The sequence below is a fragment of the Melopsittacus undulatus genome, chromosome Z, assembly GCF_012275295.1.
Source record: "Melopsittacus undulatus isolate bMelUnd1 chromosome Z, bMelUnd1.mat.Z, whole genome shotgun sequence".
Classification (NCBI taxonomy): Eukaryota; Metazoa; Chordata; class Aves; order Psittaciformes; family Psittaculidae; genus Melopsittacus; species Melopsittacus undulatus.
Window position 1 is genome coordinate 84,001,673 of NC_047557.1, and position 21,601 is coordinate 84,023,273.

Consider the following 21,601-nt stretch of genomic DNA (forward strand, 5'->3'; position numbering starts at 1 on the left):
ACAATATTCTTTTTTAAAAAAGTATATTTCCTCTGTGGGAAAAAGATTATATTTAGACTTAAAACTACAGTGTGGAGGAGCAGCCCACAGAGAGGAATCACATAACCTGTTCAGAAGAAAAAAGAATTGCAATAATGTGTAGTATGGCTGAATTTGCGAGGGAAAAACAGCAGAAACAACTGATATGTCTTTGACTAGTCTCATTTTAGAGTAGAAATAGACACCTGACAATGCAATTAATAGCAAAAGGCTTGTGCAAAGGTTGCAATCTTACAGGTTCCTGAAAAAAAACAGCTGCTGACACAGGTTTGACTATAAATTAGCAAAAAATTAACATGCTCAAACTGGGCAGAAAAGGAAAATATTGTCATCCTTTCTTCAGACCTGACCTTATTAATTTGAGCAAAAGCAGAGATTTTGACTGTACAAAGACATTTCCCTGCAGAGGGAAAAAAAGCACCAGCAGGACAGATCACAGTCAGCCCTAAAATGGAATCTCTTCTTTTCTGGGTCATAAAATCATTTAAAAAAAGCGAAAAATATCAGGAGAGAAACTGCTGCACAAAAAAGGAATCACAAGAGACAAACTGAATTGCAGAATATGCTATTTAAGAGACCATAGCTTAATTAAGGAATAATAATAATTCTTTTGCCCAAAGTTCCTCCTTAGCTGCAAAGTCAAAGGTGGACTTTCTGGTGTACTTCAACAAAGGAAAACACCCTCTGGTGAAACCAGACCTAAATGATGGGAGCCACCAAGTCCCAGCTTCAAGGAAGGATCATAACCCTACAAGGATTACAGCTTGTGAACACCCTAAAGCTCCTTACTTCTTGGACTGACCTTTGTTTTTTTCAGATTAATTAGAAGCTTTGGGGGGAAATCCTACCATCTTTATGGACTTCACTGAGGTTAAATATGGGGTTAGAAGGGCCAGACAGTCACAGCTTGTCTATGGGAAGAAAGAATAAAGCCAGGCAAGACAAGCAGGAACCCCAGCATGCCCCATGGCTTTGGCACACATCAGTCAGCCATGCACAACATGGACTGCCCAGAGTACAAAATACTCCTTTTTTGCCAGCTTAGACACCCCAGCTCCTCACACTCCCACGAGCACCTCCAGATGGGGCACTTTTCTTTGTAGATGCTGTTTATTTCTGGATTTGTTTCATCACCACATTCTTGTATTACTATTCCCACTGCTTTGAAATAAAGACATTACATCAAGTCCAATGTAGAAGCAGCAAAGTCTATTTTAAGGTCCTGTGGGAGATTGCCACACTGCTAAGCACAAATGGAAGAGGAAGAATGGGAAGGCAAAAACAAGAGTAAAACATAGCTTAAAGTGGGAAAAATCTGCAGTGCTCTGCTCTGTGAAACCACCAACCTTGCCATGAACAGTAGGAGCAGGAGATAAAAAAAAAAGAAAAAAGGTAAAAATGTTAAGAAATTGAAGCATTTATGTCCACCTTCACTAAGTGAACCTTTCAGGGCTTTAGCTCCCCCAGATACTCCTAGAAAGTATGATTATTTGTAAACAAGCACATTGATGGAAGATCACATCAGCTGTGTTAACTACTAAGGTTTATTCTACAGGACTAAGCTGTTTAGTTTCTATTGCTAATGAGCAAGATTTATTTTTCCAGCTTAATTGAACCACCTAAAATCTGCACACACACAAAAATATTCAAAACAGGACACCTGGAGGGAAAGCAGTTTAAGAAAAGATGTCTGTCATCACAGGCAGGCAGTACATCAAGGTATGAGCCCTGGAATGAGCATCAGGAGGCTGATAAAGAGATAATATACTCTATGACAGCTTGGTAATGCTGCCAGAAACACTGCTTCTGTGAAGACCCAGGATTCATGCTCTGTCTCAGCAAACAAGAGTGCCCTCCCACACACACCTGAAGATGCTCTCTGTTCATGTCTTGAATTAGTTGTTCCACTGTGGGAAGGATGTGATGTGCTTTCAGTAAGGGAAAGATCTGGTGATGAAAGGGAAAATACAGTCCCTCATGCCTCTCCTATGGTCCAGCAAGGCAAGCCCCATATGGCTGCTTAGTGCCAGGCTCTGAGGGTGCTCAGGGGAAGGAATGCTCTAACCAGCTCCAGGAAGAAGGGAATATAAGCAGGGATGCTGTGTCATCTCCAGCATAGACACTGCAAAGCCAGTCATCCCTGCAGTCGCTCTCTGCAGGCCTGCAGTACCCCCATCACTGCTATTCTCACACAAGTTGCTTAGTCTTAGCCAAGGCCGCAGGTCAGGAGGTCAGCAGGAGTGGAGGCTATGAAATATTGATAAACATCTTGTCCTGCTATGCCTTGGCAGCAATTGGCTTCCCATGCCTCCACCCCAGACAAAGACCATCCCCAGCATGGAAGAGGAGCTGGCAGCACCACACAGCCTGACCAGGGATGCTCTTTCCTCTACATCACCCACAGTTCCCTAACCATCAGGGGCTTCCAGATGGTAAATGAGAAATTATCCAGTCCAAAAAGTACTACAGCAATCATCTCCCCCATGAGCTACATTTTAAACGTATTAAGCAAGTCTCCTGAAACACAAGCTAAGTTGTATGGTGAGCCCTCAGGATGCCCACAATATGGGCCAGATTAACTTATTTTATAGGCTTTACACAGGCATGTAGTTTGCTGTCTGCAGCATACTTATTCCATTTACTGTGTTTAGATGACTATAAACTATTTTATTTAAAGTGAGGAACAACTGTCAAGATTTCCAATTACTTTTAAAATACACATTTTTGCTGTACTCTTGAAGGGCTACTACAGATGTTGGTTGGCAGAAGTAAGCAATTCAAAACACTAGTGGTTAATAATGAACTTAAAAAAACCCCAATGCTTCAATTTAAACATTCAGTTCTGCCTTTTCAAAGCTCCTGGATGAGAATGTGCAACAAGGCTGCTTAATGGAGATTTTCTTAGGAATTTTATTAAATTCACACAAGCACTCCACTAACCAGCCCAAGATTTATTACAGGGTTTCTAGAGTTTATTGTCCCTGCAGCAGGTTAACATGATGTTGATTTAAAATAGACTGCAGCTGAGCTAGAATTTTGTTTTCCATTCTAATCTTGGTGCAGAATTGAGGACAACCAAAATCCTAAGTCTCCTGAATGAGGAAAGCCTAATGGATGAGAAAGCATCCAGATACCCAGATATACCAAAAACCCAATTAGTCTGTTCACAATGTCCCTACATTCTTGTTCTTCCTTTCTGTTCCTCTCCCTATAAGCCTCAACACCTCATGTGGAGCTGAGACAAGGTTTTGTATCAGGTATGGCCTTTACCCTTCTAGCTCGAGGTACTGGCAGGAATGTATATTACAGCCTCTCTATGCTGTTCTTTCAAGTAATAAGCCAAGAATGTAATGACCTCAATCTTTTCCACTTTGGATCTTTTGGCATCATCAGACTTGCGAGCTTTGCCCATGCAAGGGGAAAGTTTTGATTTGGGTGTTTCAGAAATATGCCATTGGGGTGCAAATAATATTGTCCTTTCTGGAGCAGCTTCCCTGCCAAAGCAAGGCTGCTACAGACCTCCAGGTCTTCTGGCTCTTTCTGCCACTCCAGGAGAAGGGCAGTTAACAGCATGTCTTAGCCTCTCCTTTAACTTGTACCTTTCTCCCTTAGTCTTTACCTGGCTGTCCTAAATAAAAGTTGCATGAGACAGGCAAGAGTTGCATTTGCTGTCACCACCTACACAGCACTAGAAGTTACCTTTGCATTAACATTGAGCCTGGGTACAGCTCCATTTCAAGCACCTGCTTACAAAGACCTGAAGAGCAGAAGAGAAAGGCTGGACTCTTCTGTGCCATTATGTACCTTGCTGTGAGCAATCTCTGAATGCACAGAGCACAGCCCTGCTCTGCCCCTGCTTTGCAGCCATGCCCTGCTAGCATGGCTTAAGGGGATGATTTCAAACCATGGATTTCACATAAGAGTAACGAAGGAGGAGGAAGATAGCCGTCCCTATTCACTTGGAGAAGTGAGAAGGTAAATAAGGATGCAAAACAGGGAGGGAATCAACCTTAAAAACAATCCAAAAAAGCAGAAAAAGAACTACCAACAACAACTACCAATCAATACACAAAAAAACCCACAGAATAAACATCAAAGCAGCAAAGAAGGGATTTTGTGTCTGCAATAGCTTTGCTGAACTGGAAATCGTGTTATTCACAAAGCAGTTGGAAAACTCTGCCAATTCTTGGACCTACATTTTGGAAATGCACCCTTGGCAAAAGCCAAATTCTCTGTAGCTTCTATCCAAACACCTCACTCAGTCCCATGGGGTTGAAGAAGTGCAAATCAGATCTGGCAGGTAAGCGAGTATGCAAGAGCAGCCATTAGCAAGAGAGATGGATTTGAAACGATCTTTCTGACCCTATTGAAGAAGGAAATAGACAGATGAGGGTCAAAATTAGTTTTCAGGAAAAGACAGTGCAGATCAAACAAAAAGCTTCATCTGACCTGAAATGAATAGCACTGCTTTCTTCAGGGACATTTAAAATAAGCCGAAAAGCAATGCATTTAGTCACCATCACCAAAGCTAGAGAGGAGGCAGGGATGTCAGTACCCCTTGGAGTACACAGTCCTGCCACAGGGATGCTCACTCATACTCAAGGCTGACCCTTATATTTTAGATGACAAGCAGGGAATGAATGCATCCAACAGGCTCTCCCTGGTGTAAACCAGATGGGGCATCTTTGCCTACAGCCACTGTGACTAACCAGGCCTTAACATGCACTGGAGTTCACACTCCTGGCAACAATGTAGGTTTTTGACAGTAACACCAAGGCAGGAAGAGATGAGCAAGTATGTAAGTCAGCACTGAAGTACTCCCACTGAAACAGAGCAATGCCTGTCCAGGTATTTCTCAGTCCTTAGGAACCATCCACTTCAGTTCTGTACTGCATGTGGACTCACTCATACTCAGCAAGCATGATCTGTTATAGGCTTACCCACACACCCACTATACTGTCCTTTCATAAGTCTTGTGACGTGTGAGGATTTGTTCTGGACTAGAAATGCCACTATCACCACACATGGATTTGAGCAGCAGCGTGACAGTTTCAGCTTATTTTTAATAAAGAGGTTTTGTCCTTGTGGGTTTAGAGCAAAGCTCAGGGCGTCTTCAAGCAGTCCAGAAGGCAGAAAGAGAACATAGTGTTACTATTCACATGATTAACTATGGATAGACAGTAGTTATCTACAGCAGATTACACATGCTGCCAAGCCTTAGCTTTTGGCTCTGGCAGATGGAGCAGCTGTGCACAATCCAGATCTCAGGAGCAAACACAGAGGCAGGCACCTGAGGATGAGCACAGGATAGGTGATAGGTACAGACCCTTTGCTTAATCCCTTAGGCTAGTTTGCCTGACATCAAATGTAAAGTGATATTTTCCAGGTTCCTAGAGCAGCACATCACCTCCACTTGATCTGCTACCACCACTGAAAAGCATCAGTCACCCCTCAGTTTTACTCATTGCATATATTAAGAAATGCTTAGGATTAAATATCTTCTTCATTAGTTTGCTACCAGGGTTTAGTTAATCTACAATTTTAGATCTATTTTTTTTTTTTAGCTGAACTCGTAAACATTTTTCAACCCTTTTTAATCTTTCACCTGAAAAGACACAGGCAAAATGAAAGAAAAAAAAACAGACCAAAGCTAAGATTCACCCTCCAAGTGGCAGTTGCCAGGTTGATGACAGAAGGTATCTAGCTCCCTTTTTGTATTTTGTTCTTCCCCCATGCTCAGTTTTGCCCCACACCAACACAGTTCTGTTTCTTTGGCACAAAGGGCACAGGGAATTTTGTACTGACCCACCAGCCACCCTCACAATATGGAGGAGTCAGAACAAGCACATTGAGGATGGCTGAGTCAAAAGGAAGCCAGAACAGAAAAGGAAGAAAAAGTGACTAAAGTACCATTAATGTCAGAGCCATCTAATTCATAGCTTAATACCAAGCTTAACGCTCCTTTCCCAGTCCCCAGCAAACTATCTACATAACACACCAGCTCATGCAGACATGGCAGTTAAATATAAAATCTCACAGGTCTTTCACTTCATCCCCAACCACCAAGTCACACTGCTGCATGGCTGGGGCTAGCTGCTTCCCCTGGACATCCATGTAATGCAGGAACGTGAATGAGTTAATTGGAAAACACATTCTCATCTCTTGGGGATTCAGTGGATGCTTTTTATGTCCCTGATAATGAATAAAAATTAACCCAAATGTGTGTTTCTCTGCTTAAACCCTTCATATGGGGTGGGGGGGTGGGGGGAAAGGGGGTGTCTCACAGTGCACTTGAAGAGCCTGTTACAGTGAAGCTACAGCTTCAGTTGATGTTCTTATTGTAACTGGAGAAAAGCAGAGAAGGAAACTCTAAGGGAGGAGGAAAAAAATATCTCAAACCCTCAGGCTTTACATTTCCGGCATCCATTTCTACTTTCAGCAGGTGAGAAAGGGCTCCCATTCCCATTGTGAAAGGGAAAAAGGATCAGGAGTTGCATGCCAGCTCCATTGTATTTCCCACTGGTTAAGGAATTCTGAAAGTTCATTGTTCATTTTCTCAGCTCAAATCTCAAAGTGGTGGAAAAAAAAATCCATTTAATGATTGTATGATAAGATACCATCTAGTGGAAAAGCAGTCAACTCAGGAACCTGTTGTATAAATTTAGTGTTGTTTCCCAATTGCATTCATGCTCTGAAACCCAGATTACAGACTGTTGTAAAACTTCAGTAATTTCAGGGCAGGTAAAAGAAGAAGAAAAAGACCCCAAAATCTAACAGAAAACCCAAACAAGTTATCTTAAAAGACACAGGGGTACTAGTTGCATTTGTCCTTTCAGTTGACCCATGAAACAGCATTTCCTACAGCCTGCAGCTGCCTACATGCCAGCCCATTTCACTGCGCAGGACCATCCTTAAGAGCTCTGATCTCCAAGCTGCTTTTGAGAGTTCAATAGACGCAGTCGTGTTGGTTCATTCAAGAACCAAAATGCTTATGAGATCGGGGTGCCCAGAGATGTAGTGAGTTTGAGGTTCACTACACCAGCCCACACCAACGCCTACCAGGAATGTGGTAGAAGATTCAGCAAATTATTTAGAAAACTCGAAGGCTTGCCTGGAAGTGCTACTACTGCCTAACTCTGAGGGGGCTGGAGGAGATCCTTTACTGCAGCCAGTGCCTCAGTAGTTTATTTTTGCATTGACTACATTTTTATTTTTAAAGCTAGGAGATAGCAAACCTGAGGATCTATGTTTTTAATTCCTAAACGCTGCAGAAAGACTGTGTAATTACACCGTTTGCTCTCTGATTCTACCCCGTTCTCCCAATTCATTTAAGTGCAAACAGCCTCGTTAGCTTCCTAATCAGGAGGTCTATAAATACTGCACTCGAGGCACTAAGCACGCCTCTGCCAGTGCCCCAAACCTCGGCAAGGGACCCTAGGGGTCCCACGCAGTCACACGCATCCAGGACCATGCTGCCCAGCTCCCGCTGCACAGACCCTCATAGCTACAGCCCTTCTGGGACTGATGCTCAGGACCTGAAGTGGATGCTGGACCCGCGTGCACCCTTATGCCCAGCTAAACTGGGGCAACCCATGGTGCAAGCCTGGGGAGCCTACAGGACCTGGAGTCCTGCATTCCCATTCAGTCAAGCTAATACCAGGATTAAGGACCGACAGTTCATCCCCGTTCCAGCTGATCCATGGGATGCAGGACCTGGGGTGCACCCCATACCCAGCTGGTCCAAAGGGTGCAGGATCTTGGAAAGGAGATAATGAATACAGGCTGCATCCCCATGCTCAGCCAGTCAAAACAAAATGCAGGACCTGGGCTGCATCCTTATGCCCAGCCACTTTGGGGGTGCAGGACACAGGAAAGGGGCTACAGGATCCTAAATGGCATCCCCATTCCCAGCAGGTCCGGGAGATGCATGACCAGGATGCACCTTATTCCCAGCTGTCGACTGTGTGCAGGGCAAAGGAGTGCAGCTCCCGGACTGCACCTCATGTGCTCAGCCAGTCCAGAGGATGCAAGATCTAGACAGGTGGATCTTGCACCCCCTATGCCCAGCCAGCTAGGGGCACAGGATCTGGAAAGGGGCTGCTCGATCTGAGCATCCCTACACCCAGCCAGCCCAGGAGATAGAGGACCTGGGCTGCACCCCATCCCCAACTGGCGGGGGATGCAGAATCAGAGGAATAACCCTGATGCCAAGCCGGTCGGGGGGTGCAGGATCCTGCAACGAGGGTGCAGGAGCCGCGGTGCCCCCCAAGTGCCCACGCAGCTCGTGAAGGAGCAAGGTAAGCAATTACAGAGCCGGGGTACAGCCTCTTTCCGGTCTGGGAGATGGCTAGACCCGAGCGCAGCCCGGGATGCAGAACCCAGGAAATAACACTGATCCCGAGCTGGAGGCGGGACCTGGGCAGGGGGATGTGGGACCCGGGCTGCACACCTATGCCGAGCCGGTCGGGGGTTGCAGGACCCGGGATGCAACTCGTCCCCAGACGGGCAGGGATTGCAGGACCCGGGGTAGAACCCCGCTCCCGAGCCGGGACGGGACGTGGGGTGCGGAACGCTGCTCGCACTCACATCGAGGATGACGGAGGTGCCCTTCCTCTGCGCGGCGGCGGCTCCCGAGGTGAGCAGCTCCCGCTCCGCGACGCCCTTGTCGCTCATCCTGGCTACCACCCAGCGCAGGATCCCGTCCAGCCCGCGGAGCGCTGGCGGAGGCTTGCGCAGCAGCCTCTGCACGCCGGCCCGGCAGTACCGCGTTGCCTGCTCGCACATTGCTCAGCCCGGCCTCATGCCGGAGATGGGGACTCCCTCCCACCCACCTCCCGCCTTCCTCCCCCTCTTCCTCCTCCCCCACCGCCGGGCATCGGGCAGGGGCGGGCCCGAACAACAAGGAGGGAATTTTGGGGTGGGGGTAGGTCGCCCCGTAGTAGTCCAGGTGGGTGCCCATACTCCAAAGTCTGTCTGTAGGAATTTTCTATCCAAAAAAGAGTATTCCTATCATATGCCATCCCCCCTCCACAGCCTCCCTTTCACCTACAGCAGATTTTAGCAGCTCTTTGTAAGTGGAGCAGAGTACAGATTTCTTGCTGGTAAATCAAACTTGACCCTGGCCATTGATTCCTACTCCAGAAAATCTCTGTACAACGAATAGCCAGAGATTCCAGCGGGGGTATTGCAGCATTCATGGCTACAGAGCTAACCACAGTGTGCAGCTGGACAAATACTTGTAACCCTGTAATTCTCTATAATAATGATGTTCCTTTGGGATACTCCCGTGATCACATACACAGGTGAAGACCTAGGCTTGCAGTAGGGGCAATGAGTCTTTTGCCCACAAAGGCACTAAATAATTTCATCTCTCCCTGCACACTTGAGGAGATGCTCCCAGTTTGAGTTCATACTCAGAAATGCACCAGGAACTCAGACTCTCAGGGGATTCCCAGAGCACTGCTGTGGCCACAGGCTCTGAATGGCCTCTCCCCGCACCTGTGGCAGCAAGACCCTCTTGCAGGCAGCTCTAGGGGACTTTATGCCCCTCTAAGGGTCACATTCCCAGATTTGAACATCTCTGATACAGGAACCAGCAAGCCCAGTATCCCCATGCAAGCCTTACACAGGAGCCCTATGCCTCATCTCCAGATGAGGAAGAGCATGATCACTCCAAAAGGCCTGATCAGCTACTGTTTTAGAAGAAACAATAAATTATTTAAAGCACCAGAGCACAGACCCCCCAGCAAAGCCTACCTGAAAGTATTTAGCCCCTTTTTCTAACTACCCATCTTTGTTCAGGTAAATCAGGGTGAAATTCTTGTGTTTGATGTGACAGGCAAGGGAATGTACATTTTCCTCTCAGCTACTGCTCAAAGAAAAGTGAGTGGGAGCCCAGTTCTCTCTGCTGGAGTACTGAAGGCTCCTGAAAGGCTTTTAGATAGCTGGGTCTCTGTGCCCCAGGTATTTAAAAGCCACAGCCTCAGCTATTTAAAAGAAATAAACCAGGATGCCTGTTGGCTGAGTCCCTCTTTCACCAGGCTCTTGCCTTCCAGGGTTTCCTTCTTCTCCAGCAATATTAAATTAATGGGGGAAAAAGGAGGAATTTCAGGGTATTGGCTCACAGGAGCTGTTTGGAGCACTTTAACAGCTCTGTGCTCATTCACAGGAATGCTCAGGGCATGCTGGTGTACAACCCAGTCAATGCTCAATCCCCACTTACATCTCACAGCAAACATAATCTAAGGCAAGACACATCATCCTTGCCACAGGCTTAGGAGGGCTGTACCCCTACATACCAACTGCTGGTGCCAAGCAGCCTGTACCCCTTGTTGGCCTGAATTACTACTGCTGTCTTCTGTACTTCTACAATCCTCAGATTAGTCATATGCTGCTTTCTGCTTTGGATGTCCCTCCACTAAATGCCTGGTTCAAGCTGTATTAATTACACCCAGTTTAGGGTTACTATATGCTCATTATTTAAAACTATTTACTGAATAAGTTTGTAAATAAGGTTCTTTGAATTTTCCTTTTTGCGTGCCATGAAGATTTATTACTTGTCTTAGAAGTCTGGGGCTATTTCTGTGCTTTTGTCAAAATCAGTTCTTGCTACTGTCAAAATCAGCTCTATGGCATTTAAATACTTATTTTTCCTCCTAAATGGACTAGATAGAAAACAAAAAGTTTCAGCTACTCAGATATTAGAGAGAAGCCAGCCATTCACTCTGGCTGTGTTGCTAGGGGCTGAGTTATTCACAAATTTCCATGAGGTTGAAGTCTTCTTTTCAGGAAAAAATGGAAAAGACAGCTCTTACTTATCTGAGCCAGGTGATAAACATAGGAACCTCTGAGTCATGTGTTCAGGCCGGTCCCACACAACAGCCAAGGGGGAGGGCAAAGGCACAGCCCTCAGGTTGGGCACTGTGTGCCAAAACTCATCCCCTGCTTCTTTCCAAGGGAAACAGGATGCTGTATGTCGTGTGCAAATAAACACAACTGCAGCAAATGCACTGGGGCTTTGCCAACCAGTGCTATCAGTTATAGCACTGTCCAGGTCCCCAGCAAGCAGTCATCACAACCAGGGCCAGAAGAAGAAACCAAACAGGTGATGGACAAGTAGAGACAATAGGGTTTTGGCTGCTGTAGGACATGTCCCTGCCTCTTTGACTGCAGCTCCCTGGCATCCAGCACACGTTTTGCCCTTTCATTAAAGGTGGAGAGAGCTGGGCTGGTTGTCTTGAAAGCTCTATACATACAGATATTGCAGATGGTGAGGGGCATAAGAACAAACAGGAGAGAATAGAGAAGAGACAACAAAAAAAGCAGTTGATTCCACACAAAGTGCATCCCAATGAAAGTAGCAAACATTCATTACAGGTTTTGGTGGACTCACTGCTCAGGCCATGTGGTGCCCAGCAGCAGCAGAACCCAGGAGGAACCCCTTGTTTCTGGGGCTGACCCAGTGGCATCTTGCTTTCCACATTGCTTTGCAGGCAGGGGACACAAACCCTGCCCGACTGCAGTACAGGCAAGATGAGAGGGAAGGCAGCAGCTGCAGCTTCACCTTCTCTTCCTTGACATTTAAGAATGGGCTTTCCCACTGCTGCACTAGCCACACATGGGGGCCCAGACCACTACAATCTAAATGAGTGATTCAGTTGTTGAAGGGAAGGTTGTTGGAAGTTGCAAGAGATGAATTCTCCCTCATCCCAGCTCCATGTTCAGAAACTCAAAGATCTCAAGAAAAGGTTATTGCCAATTCCAGTTTCATGTCTGATCCTAGCCCAACAGTTTTTTCTCCCTGGTGCACTGGTGCTCAGCATAAAGCATTGGTTTACACTTATCATTGATGAGATTTGCTTTACAGGCTTTCATAGGGGGGCTTACTCAGGTGCTACACCTGGTTATTTTCCAGCAGCTTCTGGAAAGGCTGCTGGAGCAGAAGCTCAACCATGTGCTGTAATTTAAGAGGCCACCTGAAGAACCAAGAGCTCCTCTGAAAGAAAGATCTGAGGCAGAGCAGAAGTCCCACCTGCACCCCAGCGTGGCAGGGCTTTCATCTCCCCTTTGAATTCTGCTTTCTCCCCCCTGCCTCTCTGTGCACCACAGGGAGCTTTAGTTAATTAAAACTTTCCAACAGGCAGGACCTGCAGCCTCACTCAGTACAAAATGTCACACACAACTAATGATATTTACTAACAATTGAGGGATTGAGGTTAATCTAACGATGCAGGCAACAATGCCTCAATGGCAGGAGGAAGAAATTGGTATCTCCATTACAGAGATGGGAATTAGGCAGAACAACCTCACCTGCACATCCTGGAGGCTGAAATGCTGCTTTAGTCCCTGTATTAATTTATGTTTGTTATAATGCAACATGTAATTACCAGGTGATCTTATAAAGACTTTATATGCCAAGCTTGAAAAAGCTACACTGCCAACATCACCAAGATCGTGCACCAGTCTGAACTTAGAAAGATCCAAGGATACCACATACGTGAACAATGTATGTTGATTCCTAAAATACACCCTCCTCCCCTATGCAAGTTGAGGGTGCAGAGCTCATGGTCTGGGGAGCACAGCTCCCCCATATCACTAACAAAGCATCTAGTCCAACCCAGTCATTGGGATCCTGGGTTTCTGTTCCAGGCCCTGCAGTCAGGGCAAGAGCCAAAGCAAGGATAATGCTTCAAATGCCCCTTTTTTTTGTGTCACATTGATCTTACATCTTGCCTTAAGTCAAAATGTAGACTTTGACTTTATCTCCAGAGCCTTTTCCAACCGGACTTACAGAACCTGTCTTTCAAAGCACTTCTGCTTGCACTAAACATCCCCTCTTGCTCCAAGACCAGCATTGCAGCCATGGGGGAATCCCTGGGGTGGGATTGCTCTGTGTGAAGGCAGGCCACAGAGAGGGATTTTCTGAGGAATCACTCAGCCCACCGAAATGCACCCAGTTGCTACAAACAGAGAACAGGCACAGAGTGAGTTCAGGTTATTCCTGGTCACAATCCTAAAGGCAACCCACAGGTAGACAGGGATCATTGTAAAATGAAATTACCTGAACTAGCCTCATCGTCACATAAAACTCCTGCAGCATGAGATCATAGTCCTCAAATGCCCCATTTTCCCCAGAGCTCTGAGATGGTTCTCCAGAGCAGTGTGATGAATTACTACTATAAGAAAAAAACCCAACAGATAACTAGCAACAAAAATGTTCCAAATCATAGGAGACACCTTCCAAGATAGACAGAGGCTCATCCAAGAGAGGGCCTGGAAGCTGTGCAGCTTCTCCCAAGCTCTCAGCAGCAGCACATCTGCTTGGGGCTGCCCATGGCCTTTGGGCTCCCAGCTCCCCGCTCCAGGCATGGCCCTTTCATCCCCAGGGAATCTGCCACTGTTTAGTGGAAACCTTACTAACCAAAGAATATTGCACTCTTATTATTCTGAAATGCAGGGATGCAGACAGCCAGTAAAGCCTGTCTGACGGCTCCTAAGTAAATACAGAGGGTGATTTTGTTTTGGTGGGTTTGCTTGTCTGGGTATTAAAGAGAGCATGACCCATCTATGTTGTTTGGACAACTGAGAAAATGAGCACTAAACACCAAATCCCACACATCCTCACTTAAAACTACAGGCTACTCACTTGGTAGAACTTGTGATTGTGTAGTTGTAAGGAAGAGATACCATAACATTTTTCTTGTGTGTTTATTACTTATAATAGTATTCACATACAGCAGATCAAAATATTTTCCCCTTCAACATGCAATTTAGGTCAGAACTATTAAGAACCTTTGGAATAAGCTATTCCATTTCTGATGAGCTTTCAAAATTACCCTTTGTTTCATGTGCCTGGTATACCTCATGTGGATTCATATATAACAGTATAAAAAGCCCAAAAATGAGGAACAGTAGACTTTCAGATTTATGAGCCTCCCTGTGTGGGCATGACCACCGATTAAAAAAATCATTTGAGTTGCTGCACCTAAATAGATTACTGTCTTGATGATTGACCTCCCCAGTTGCAGCACTGAAGTGTTAATTTACACCATTTTAATGGACAAAATGTGTCTGCAAATGTATAGAAATTAGAACTATCAAGCTTTTTCATAGCAAAATGGGGGAGGGAGGGACTGGCCTTTTCCTGTTGCTCATGCCCTTTGTAACTAATTTCTAAAGTAATTTCCTCCTTTGCCCAGCAGATACCACCTCTGGCCACATTTGTAGGAGGAGAGATGATTTCACAAATTTACTGCTCACGATAAATACTGCTCAGAGGGCAAAATCTGACAGCTTTCAATATAAGAGCAACTCCCTCTGGGGTACCCCATACAGGTATGATGGCAAAACTCCTCTGGCGAGAGCCTGGGCAGAGTCTCAAGGCACAGCGAGGACACTGGTTAAAAGCTGGCCAAAAGGGTACTTCTTTTAGAGAAATAAAATAGAAACCTTTCTTATTCTTAACATACTAAGCCTGTGGCTAAAGCTGTGAACATATGGAGATTATTCAGAAGGGCATAAATCTTGCCTGAGTATCCCTTCGTCTGCAACATTGCTCTCTGTCCTCAAAGCAATGCTGGAACTGCAGAACAGGAGAGATTTGGGCACAAAACCCATGCTCAGAGAAGCTGAACCTACAAGCCAGGCTTGCTTCACAAAACTCCAGTGCCATGCTGGAGCCCGAGGGTGCGAACACCCCACAACCAGTTCTGCAGGTGCCAGAAGAAGAGTTGGATGTGGAAACAAGAGGAGCCTGGGATGCTGTTCTGACGCTCAAGGACTGCTTGAGCAGCTGCCAGGTAGCTGTAATTTGCCCTTGGCCACCCTGGGGACAACCAGGACCAAAAGTTCCACACAGCTCCAAGGATTGCTGGTGTATTTACCTCTGCAGGCAGCCATGCTCCTAGATGTGGTCCCTAGGGGTGAGGGATCACTACCACAAGTGGTAAATGAGGTTCAGGGTAAGCACATAGCATGCCAGCAAGGAGAGGTCTGTCAGGGGCTCCCCAAAGGATACTCATTGCAACTCAAAGGAGTGAACCTTTCATGTACAGATCATCAGTTCAGTAGCTTACTGCACAAGCACCAGGCACCTTCATTTTCCCCTGCAGCATTTTATTTGTCCTTATTTGCCATCCTAAAAGTGACAGAAGTGAAGAAATTATTTATTTTCTACACTGCTCCAGTAATTATTCACCAAGAGTTTGGCTGAGTAACGTCTTCCATTTCTCCAGTCCTGCTCACCACTGAGCACACATCAAAACCACTCTATGAGCATGTTATTTAGTTCCTGACTATGAAGCTATTTTAAAATGCCACTATTTTTGACACTTTGGGATCAAATTAGTGTAACTTAATGGGTTCCACTGAGACATTGACATGCTCACAAGGCAGCTATAAATTTCCCACCACAAAAGGCTCCTCTTGAAATAGTTTAAAGGGACCACCACTAAGTGACTTTGAGCTGCTAGTGCTGGGATGCATACAGAGGAGAGTTCGCTGGAATCTCGTGGGGGATCTCATGACTGCACAAGTGAGGCAGCTCCTGACCTGGCATCCCTAAGGAAGTGTGAAGATGAGCAGAACAGAAGGTGCATTTACCCCATGAAATCCCTTTCATCACCAAAGGCCAGAGCTGGAAAAGTGACATCTTCATCCTACGGTCATCACCCTCATGGATATCCGCCTGCAGCCTGTGTGGCTCCAGAGCGGATGCACGCCAGCTGTATGGCATGCAAGGACATCTAGTGCTTGATGCTGAGGCTGCAGGGAGGCACTGGGGTACAGCAAAATGCTGTTTCCTGGTGGTTTGTCTCCTTACAGCAGCCAAAAGTCCCCACGGACCCAGCACCAGCAGCAGTCCAGAGAGTGGGGTCCAGGTGGGAGGGTCGCTGCGAGCCTCCGACATGAGTTTCAGCTGTCAGTGATATCTGCGGCTTCATGTCACAAGCTGGAGTACCCCAAGAGCCCATGCCCATTCTCTGAAACACAGCTCCTCTGACAAGTTCAGCTTGGCCAGCTTTGGGCTGTTTCCCATGCCAGACTTTGGAACATCCCACACAGCTGATGGGGTAATGCACATAACAAAGTATGGTTGATGAGCATGTGAGATTTGTGTTTTCACCTACACACAGTGCCCTCCTTTCTATTCTTCCATCTGTTCTGTGAGCTCCTCAAAGTCCAGCACAGATCCAGCATCCTAATGGAATGCTGCATCTGGCATGGAGCTGACCACATAGTTTGCAGCACAATAAACTAATCTTGTTTTCAAACGACATACTTTTGTCCAAGCTATCTGTAGCCAAGCTGGAGCTTTAAAGCTGCTTAGGTAACACAAACAGGGCTTGTCAAGCCCTTCTATAAGCAGAAATAACATTTCTGAGGATAATCTAAGCTCTCCACCATTGAGGAAGATAAACAATCAAGACTTCAAGACCAGCTCATGGGGCTAAAAGTTCAGAGCATGAAGATTGACACTTAGGTGTATATAGGTCTATTCACAGAACATGTTTTTGCAGTACCTGTACTGCTGATGTCCCTGCAGAGCCTCAGAATATGGGATGGCAGCAGGGGAGGCAGTCAAGGTCAGAAACTCATTGCACCAAGGTGCCATCAACAGATGCCCCTGGCCACCACCCCTCCTTAGGCAGTGGCACACAAACTGTAAAACAGATTTTCTTCAATGAAACTTGGAGAAGATAGCTGGAGATAGGAAAGGCCCACTGGGCCACACAGGTCAACAGAGAGCCTGAAATAATGATGGATTTGGGGTGTCTTAACCTAGCCCATCCTCACAGGTAGGAATGAATTCCCTGTGCTTAAAGGATCTTTGCTCTCTAACAGCGAACCTGGCTGCCAGCGAGCTTCGTCTCAGTGCTGATGTGCTTTGCAGTCGGGAGAGGGAGCTGTGCTGCTGCAGGACGGACACACGAACACCTCGGGGAGGGTGGAAAGCCTGTTTTCAAAACAGACCTTGCAGCGTACGGTGCTTCTGCTTCCTGAATAAAATTGATTTAGAGAGGTTTTAATTGAATGTATCAACATTTTCCGAGTTGTCTTCCCCTCTCTTCTTGGTGGTTTAAAAACCCCCATGGCTATTCCCAAAGTTGGTGCAAGCTTATGCATAACTTTGGGCCCCCTGAAAACCACTGTTTTAGCTAGCTTGCTACCTCCCTGATTGCACAAAGCTCCTGTGTGGCAACCTGGCACTCCCTGGCATCCCTGTCACCCCTATCCCACCCAACAGGACCTGATCACGAATGCCAGGTCCTAGCCCTAACCTTCCCACCACCAACTGCATCTCGAGTCACACACAGCCTAGAGGTTTTATCCTCTTAATTGGGGTTTGAATCACACCTTCAGAAGCCCGAAACTGTTTCCCAGCAAAACCTGTCCTGACAGCTTTACCGCCCTGTGCAAGTTCAGATTGGTGCTTTGGAATTGGCAAGACAGCTAATCACCTGCTTGAAAACATGTCTGTGCAATCTATACCTACATCATTACATTATACGATGTCCAAAATCTCATTATGGAGAAGATCTCCACGTTATTCCTGTGCAAACACCCTGAGCATCACTGGCAAAGCCCTGTCTTCTTCTCCTGCTGCCAGGCCAGCATGCAGAGCACTCAGCCCAACAAAAAATAGCATCTTCTGTGGGCTCCCAAGCACCAGTCCAGCACAAGTAGTAGAGATCAGGCAGGGTCTATCCTTTCTCTGTGTGCTACTTCGTGATTTCAGCTAGCAAGACTCAGGGGTAGCAGATAACTCCACGTAACTCCAACTCTGTAAATTCTGGAAGATAAAGGGGAAAAGATCCAAAGCAAACCATAAAATTAAGTGGTAAAAGACCTCTTGTAATGTATTTCCAATGATGCATTCATTCTTGATTTCTAACTGTACCCGATGGTCCATATATTTCAGTAGGAAACAATGCGGTATGAGACACACTGACAGAAATATGCAGCCAATCATTTACCATGTGAGTTTTCCCTTGAAAATGGCAGAAATAGAGCTATTAAATGAGACCATGCTATATATCCAAATAGTCAAAATTCATTATAGCAAGACCTGTCTCAAAAAGAGAATTTGCTTTCTTGGGTTCCTTAGCACCAACTCGCATGTGGTAGAAGCCTGGGTTTTGTGCTGGACCTCCAGGAAGCAGGAACATCTGGTGGGATGCTGGGTACCTGATTGCAAGCCTCCCAGCTGACAGATCTACCAGCAGCATTCTTCAGGTGTCACTTCAGATTTGTTAAGAGTGGCTATATTAAATTTGCTGAGAGTGGCTATGTAAAACAGCAGAAAAAGATTGTGTCCAGGACTGCAAAAATACAGAAATCTTGAACTGCAGTAAGGTAAGCTACCTGAATCTCTGTTTTTCTTCCTGGCAGAGAAAACAACACTTGTGGGTTGCATCCATGAGTTCTTTCAGATTCTTGATTGGGTTTCCTTTGTTTCTGGACAATTTTATAGGGATTCCTCCAATGCACTCACCTGCTGTCTGCAGAATAAATCCCGTGCCTTGCAGTAATGTTTCCAAGGGTGCACTTGAGCAGGTGCACACTTAGACCCACAGATTTTCTGCTTCACCTCTGCTTCCGGGATTATACAAGTGCCTCCAGAAGCCCATTATAGATTTGAGAACCATTCCACCTCCAGCAGACAGACCCTCAGTGCAATGCTCCTGTGTCACTATATCACTATATATTCTCTAAGACCATGAAGCATTAGAGCACACCTTAATGGCCCATTGCAAACATAATTACACACAGACTTTGAGTGCAGAAGGGAGATGTGAGTCTCCCACAGCTAATCCTGAGAGGAGCAGGCATGGTTCAGTTCCAAAGTGCTAGCAAGCTGGAGGACACAGGGGCTATTGGCTTAGGGAGAAATGGAGCAGGACCAGGAGAGGGCACAAAGCCTGGTAAGAAGATCCTGGGTACCTGCAGAGTCCCCTGGGCTGGCATGGCTGCACCAAATGTGTATTGCTGGGACTGATCTTGCTGCTAGGAAATTCAGGCATCAGGTAGATAAATCACCAATAGGTGCCAGAGGAATTTGGTTGGAATTACAACTTGCCACACATCATGATCCTGAACCAGCTGGGGAAAAGTCCCCCTAGGAAGACATCTGGGATTTGGAAAAAATGATGATGCTGGCTTACTAACACATCCTCTTCCTCAGCCTATGGATCTTACTTGTATTCTGTTGTTCTGGCAAGCTCTGTGCTGTCAATCATGACATCCTTGACAGCAAAGCTGCCTCCTACTCCCTACATACACCAATGCTCACCTGCCCTGGCACACTGCAGAAAAGTGCTGGATGATCCATTTTTAAGGCAAAATGCAAAAGCTTTGGCTAATATGTTTATGAGTCCATCTGCCAAGAGGAAGCTTTCTCAATAACTTTTGAGGCTGGAATTATGACAACATAACACCATCAAGCATTCATCCTCCACCTGAACAACTTGCTGCTTGTACTTGATCTCTGGTGATGGTTCATATGCCAGCCTCAAAAAACAATCCTCATGATACAATACATTTGTGTAACAGCCTTGCCCAGTACCAACCACAAAATGTCTATAAGTATGGGCAGTACCCTGCAGCTCTGACAGCCAGATTAGATACTGCCAGGAGGCTGTATCTGGGGCTGTTCCTTCAGCAAATAAACAGTGATTTCTTTTAATGTTTACTGGGATATAAACACCAGTCATTGCAGTCATGGTACGAGGTAAGCTGGCCAGGGAGCAGGGCTTGGCAGTTCCACCCAGGGCAAGCAGACTGCAATAAATACAATACTGCATTTCTTAAATCAGCATGAGGATGCTCACATGTGCCCTGCATTGGAAGGGTTCTTCATGTAATTTAAGTTTATGACAGGCAAAAATGGAGAGAAAAGACAGAAAGAAAAAGGCACCTGTGGCTCCCACGAAGGCCAGTTTGAACACACCATCTTATGTGATAGTGAAGCACAGCAAATTGCCTGCCCTTCCCAGACTGAAAATACAGCAGGAACCAACTTCATGCAGGGGCTGTGTGGTGTTGATGAAGAACAGTTAAGCATTCCTAGAAAATGCCTGCTCTTAATACAAAGCAACATTATTTCCCAGCTCCCTGTAATAACCTCATTGCTTTTTCTCCACGAATGTTCTGCATTTCTCATCTAAAGAAGAGCAAGAAAATGCAGCCCAGGCCTAGCTGGTTGCTGCTTCATCACCAGCAGAGCCTCTAGAGAAAGCCACCAGCGGTGGAAGGGCTGATTATGCCAGCACCCTGCCACAGTTGCTGCTTACAAATCCTCCAGTCCAAATCCAAGAAAGTTTCCTCAAATAGTTAATTTTCTTCAGGCTTGTCCTCTTTCAGCTTTTTAAGTCTTTGCTGCCCTGTTAAAGGCTTTCCTTCAGCTCCCCAGCCTGGACAATCCCTGTTTGCTGAATCAGTGACTAGTGATGAACAGTCATCACTAGTCACTGTCCATTACTAGGGCATGTCCAATCCTTCTCGCAGATGGAATGTCTGCCTATCTGCAGCCAACTGTAAGGATTTTGAAGACAAACTTGACCAGCAGATTTCCTTTCTGTTTATTGAGAATGTAATTCCCAGCTGTTATTGTAAGAGCTGTTGGAAAAGAAAAACCCAACACATGCAGGCGGCAATTTCAAGGTATGATCAAATGGAACATCCTGCTTACTGAGCTTTTTCCATGTAATAATATAAACTGCAAAGTAATAAATAATTCATGAAACATCACCCTGACAAATCTGAGTTTAGGGAATCAAGAGAACATGGAAATTCTGTTTCCATATGGAAAATGTTAAGTATGAGTTCTTCCACCAAGCAGGAGCCATTGGGACTTCCTAGCCTCAGAAAGAGTGAGAATTTGGGGCTCAGGCATTTGGCCCTTAACAGAACAAACACTTCTATCATGTGCATTTCTGCCTCCTTTATCAGTGCAGTGTTCAAAAGCTATTGGGACTGCTCATGTTAGGAAAGGGGGAAAGGTCGTTCATCCGTCCTTAATGATATTCCACCAGAGTAAGATTTTATTGTTTCAGCTGTGGGATTGCTTTCAAAGCCCTGTAATTTTCTTCACCTAAAGCTGGGAAAGAAACACATGCTCTGCTTGCAAATAGGGATCTGATCCAGTGGAGCCATGTCGCTTCCTCTGCAGTAAGCCCTTCCCCAGCATATGGATGGAAGAGTATCTATTACATCGTTTAAAGGAAGGGGGAAAAAACATAAAATTTGCTGCAAATGGATGTAACAGAATGCAAGGAAGGTCACAGGGGACACAAGCAGCCTGGGAACGGGCAATTCCACCTCCCTTTGACTTGCTTTCCTTTGTTTCAGGGTGAGAACATTTCACTTGGCCGGCTCCCCTGTTATGTCATATCCAGATTACTCAGTGGATAAGGCATTTGGAGTGTTACATCAGAGAGATAACACTGGTTTATATAACTTTATATTTTTCTCAGACACTTGCTTCTCCACCTTTCTGAAAAATGTTTATATAAATATTTATGTTTTTAGGAATGTGAACTTACTTATAATAGCCTAGGGATGA

At 45.7% G+C, this 21,601-nt stretch overlaps 1 protein-coding gene across 2 annotated transcripts in view; it reads right to left on the reverse strand.

The window, feature by feature from the left end:
• Positions 1 to 8,823, reverse strand: part of NECAB2 (N-terminal EF-hand calcium binding protein 2) — a 79,407-nt gene extending 70,584 nt beyond the window's left edge. The window contains exon 1 of one of the 2 annotated variants that reach the window (XM_005152243.2): positions 8,626 to 8,823. In XM_005152243.2, coding sequence (XP_005152300.1) covers positions 8,626 to 8,823 — 198 coding nt within the window. The remainder of the gene's footprint in view (positions 1 to 8,625) is intronic. The other variant, XM_031052026.1, reaches the window with a different exon arrangement.
• Between the last annotated feature and the right edge of the window lie 12,778 nt (positions 8,824 to 21,601).